We start from the raw sequence: 4,041 nt of genomic DNA, 5'->3' as shown, positions 1-4,041 counted from the left end.
CTTGTAGACCAGGCTGGTCTCGAACTCACAGAGATCCGCCTGCCTCTGCCTCCCTAGTGCTGGGATTAAAGGCGTGCGCCACCACCGCCCGGCAAGGTGGGGGTTTTTCTGAGTGGTCCTGGCTCTACTAGAACTTGCTCTATAGACCAGTCTGGCCGAAAACTCAGAGATCCACCTGCCTCTTCATCCTAAGTGTTGAGATTAAAGGCATGTGCCACCATGCCTGGCCAAATTCATTTTGTGTGTGTGTTTTTGTTTGTTTTGTTTTTTTTTGCCTGCATGTACGTCTGCATACCACAAGCATGTAGTCCCTACAGAGGCCCAAAGAGGGTGTCAGGTCCTCTGAACTGGACTTAGAGATGGTTTTAAGCCCATAGAATCAACTGCAGGTCCTCTGGAGCAGCATCCAGTCCCCTCCCAATAACTTTTTTTTTTTTTTTTTTGATTTTTTGAGACAGGGTTTCTCCGTAGCTTTTTGGTTTCTGTCCTGGAACTAGCTCTTGTAGACCAGGCTGGCCTCGAACTCACAGAGATCGCCTGCCTCTGCCTCCCGAGTGCTGGGATTAAAGGCGTGCACCACCACCGCCCGGCTCCCAATAACCTTTCTAAAGAGAGGATTTATTTATAGGCCCTTTGCTGTAGAGTACGCTTTAGCTGACAGCCTCTTCCACTGTGACTCCCCTTCACCGTGTCCTGCCCAGTGGGCTCCAGAACAGAGCCATGGCCACAGAGGAGAAGAAGCCAGAGACAGAGGCTGCGAGAGCACAGCCCACCCCTTCCTCGTCAGCCACGCAAAGCAAGGTATGTCCCACTGGCTGTGCCCAGCGAGGTGTGCTGCCTATATGAGTTTCTGCCCACACAGCAGTGGTCACATAGAGCCACGTGCTGGATGTCATCAGATTCCCAGACCTAAGATGGTAGGGGTGGGATTAAACACAAAGGTACGGCTGGTTTTGAGGTGGGGTCTTCCTGTAGGCCTGGCTGGTGAGGAACATAACATGCACTCTAGGCTAGTTTTGAACATATACGGATATGCCTGCTTCTGCCTACCTCTCCCCTTCGTGTGCTGGATTTAATTTAAAGACATGTACCACCACACTTGGCCAAAAAATTACAAATTCTTGGTATGTTGAGGTGGGGACTCCAAAGGAAGTATGGACTTTGTAGAGAAGGATAGGCTCCCGCTGACAAGTTTGAAGGGTGACATCAGATTAAGATTGTAGTCAGTTTTTCTGTGTGAGTTTGAACAGCCAATACTAAATATGCTTTGGGCATCAAGTGAGTTTGGTTGGGTGGTGGTAGTTGCCTCTGGCTAAGTTGTACTGTCTCCTATAGCCCACACCTGTTAAGCCAAATTATGCTCTGAAGTTCACCTTGGCTGGCCACACAAAAGCTGTGTCCTCTGTGAAGTTCAGCCCCAATGGGGAGTGGCTGGCAAGTTCATGTGAGTATCCTTCAGCTGAGGAAGGGGTTTGGTGGTAGGGGGGCATTGACTGTTACTTCTTACTGCTCCCACAAGTTAGTGGTCAGCTTGTAATTGCCTATTCATATGCTCTTGCTGCTCACCGCACCATGAGTGGCTCTCTGTGCATACTTACTTCTCTGAGTGACCTAGGCCCTCTGTTTTAGGGGAAATGGTCACAACCTTTTCTTTCATTTTATTTTTGGTTTTTGGAGACACAGCTTCTCTGTAGCTTTGGAGCTTATCCTGGAACTAGGCCAGGCTGGCCTTGAACTCAGAGAGAGGTCCTGCTTCTGCCCCCAGTGGTGGGATTAAAGGCTGGTAGGATTAAAGGCATGTGCTGCCACTGCCCAGCTGTCACCTTTTCTTTCTTTCTTTCTTTCTTTCTTTCTTTCTTTCTTTCTTTCTTTCTATTTATTTATTTAGTATACAGTATTCTGCTTGCATGTATGCCTGCAGGCCAGAAGAGGGCATCAGAACTCATTATAGATGGTTGTGAGCCACCATGTGGTTGCTGGGAATTGAACTCAGGACCTTTGGAAGAGCAGGCAGTGCTCTTAACCTCTGAGCCATTTCTCCAGCCCCCTGTCACAACCTTTTCTAACTCCAGCTTCTTTACATTTCTTTTCAGCTGCTGATAAACTCATTAAAATATGGGGAGCATATGACGGAAAGTTCGAGAAAACCATATCTGGTCACAAGCTGGTAGGTTTCCTGTGAGGTGTACTGGTTGCTGAGCCAGATGACTGGTTGCCATGTCTGTTCTGGCATTTTATAGATCAGGCTGGCCTTGAATTTGGAGGTCTGGCTGTCCTGACCTTCTGAGCTTAGGAATTGCAGGTGTGCACCACCTCCCGACTTGTCAGGCCTGTCTTTAAGACTGATGGGTGCAGGGTTTTATGTAGTTCAGGGAATCAGGCTTGCACTACCACACCTGCCTGACTTATATTTTTAGTGCAAACACTTTAAGCCTCCACAGGTGAATCAGTCTAGGAAGCCTGGCAGAGCTGAGAGTAGTGACCTTTTGCCCTAAGTCAGGTGTCTTGTGCTAATACTGGCTGGCTAGAAGATTTCCTGAGGGCATGGTTCATAGATAGGTAATGCTGATCTTTTATTGGTCATTTGGGTTTTGATCCATAAAGTGGTAATCAACTTTTTTTCCTTCACAAGGGTATATCTGATGTAGCCTGGTCGTCAGATTCTAACCTCCTCGTGTCTGCCTCTGATGATAAAACTCTGAAAATATGGGACGTGAGTTCTGTAAGTGACACTGGTCTTCCCAGGGAGTACCTATAGTTGAGATGAGTTGGATGTGTGCATGGTTGATCTTGGGGAGGTCTTCAGATGTACTGGAAGTCCAAGAATTGTATCTGGGGAAAAGATAGCCCCTGGGAATCATTGAGCTTGGCGTGCTCCATTCTAGGGAAAGTGTCTGAAGACCCTGAAGGGCCACAGTAACTATGTCTTCTGCTGCAACTTCAACCCCCAGTCCAACCTCATCGTCTCAGGGTCTGTAAGTGCGTGGGTCTCTCCTGGGGGGGCAGGGAGGGCAGGTGATGTGTCCAGTGTTACATATTGGTGTTCAGGGTGGGGACTCGGTTTGAGTCTCAGGGACCACACTGTTGCTGCCCCTCTGTTCCTAGAGTCACTTTAATGTCCTGTCTCATCTTTAGTTTGATGAAAGTGTGAGGATATGGGATGTGAAGACGGGGAAGTGTCTCAAGACTTTGCCTGCCCATTCGGACCCAGTCTCAGCCGTAAGTCCTCCTTAGCGGTTCCTCTACGTGGGGTGACCTTATTTACTCACATGCAGCATCCAGATGACCAGAGGCTAAGACATTGTTTGGCCCTGTGAACTGTAGTAGGTGGGTGGGGTACAGTGGGGAGCATCATGGGGAACTTTGTGGGTTGGAAGGTAGATGACCAGGGATTTTCTTTGTGTAACAGCCCTGACTGTCCTGGAACTCACTCTGTTTTGTAGACTGACCTTGAATTTAGAGATCCTCTTGCTTCTGCCTTCAAGTGTTGGGATTAAAGGCGTGCGCCAGCACCTCCAGGCTACGTAAAGAGAATTTTGAGTAGAGTAGCTTTAATTAGTGAGTATGGTGGCATCCTAGGGTTTCTATTACTGGGATAAAACCCAGTGACAAAACAACCCGGGAGTGTGTAAGTTTGGGTTACTATTGCTATAATGAAACACCATGACCAAAAGCAGGTTGGGAAGAAAAGGTTTATTTGGCTTGCACTCTAAACATCATAGTCCACCACTGAAGGAAGTTAGGACAGAGACTTAAGCAGGCTGGAATCTTGTTGCAGGAGCTGATGCAGAGGCCACAGAAGAATGAGTGTTGCTTACTGACTCGCTTTTCATATCTTGTTCAGCCTGCTTACTCAGAACCCAGGACCACAAGCCTAGGTCCTTTCTCATCAGTCACTAAGAAAGTGCCCTATACAGACTTGCCTACAGCTCAGTGTTACAGAAGCATTTCCTCATTTGAGGCTCCCTCCTCTCTGCCTCTAGGTTGTGTCAAGTTGACAGAAAAATAGCCAGTGTGGGGAGCAACTTTTTTTTTTTTTTT

At 47.8% G+C, this 4,041-nt stretch overlaps 1 protein-coding gene across 2 annotated transcripts in view; it reads left to right on the top strand.

Annotated features, from left to right (window-relative positions):
• The window catches only part of Wdr5 (WD repeat domain 5), a 20,404-nt gene that overhangs the window by 3,247 nt on the left and 13,116 nt on the right, over nucleotides 1–4,041 (top strand). The window contains exons 2-7 of one of the 2 annotated variants that reach the window (XM_026778767.1): nucleotides 702–801; nucleotides 1,336–1,444; nucleotides 2,094–2,167; nucleotides 2,633–2,722; nucleotides 2,886–2,975; nucleotides 3,136–3,219. In XM_026778767.1, the coding sequence (XP_026634568.1) occupies nucleotides 721–801; nucleotides 1,336–1,444; nucleotides 2,094–2,167; nucleotides 2,633–2,722; nucleotides 2,886–2,975; nucleotides 3,136–3,219 (528 nt within the window). In that variant the 5' untranslated portion in view covers nucleotides 702–720. Of the gene's footprint in view, nucleotides 1–628; nucleotides 802–1,335; nucleotides 1,445–2,093; nucleotides 2,168–2,632; nucleotides 2,723–2,885; nucleotides 2,976–3,135; nucleotides 3,220–4,041 lie in introns of both variants that reach the window. The other variant, XM_005346210.2, reaches the window with a different exon arrangement.

The sequence above is a fragment of the Microtus ochrogaster genome, chromosome 4, assembly GCF_000317375.1.
Source record: "Microtus ochrogaster isolate Prairie Vole_2 chromosome 4, MicOch1.0, whole genome shotgun sequence".
NCBI lineage: Eukaryota > Metazoa > Chordata > Mammalia > Rodentia > Cricetidae > Microtus > Microtus ochrogaster.
This window is presented reverse-complemented; position numbering and strand designations above follow the sequence as displayed.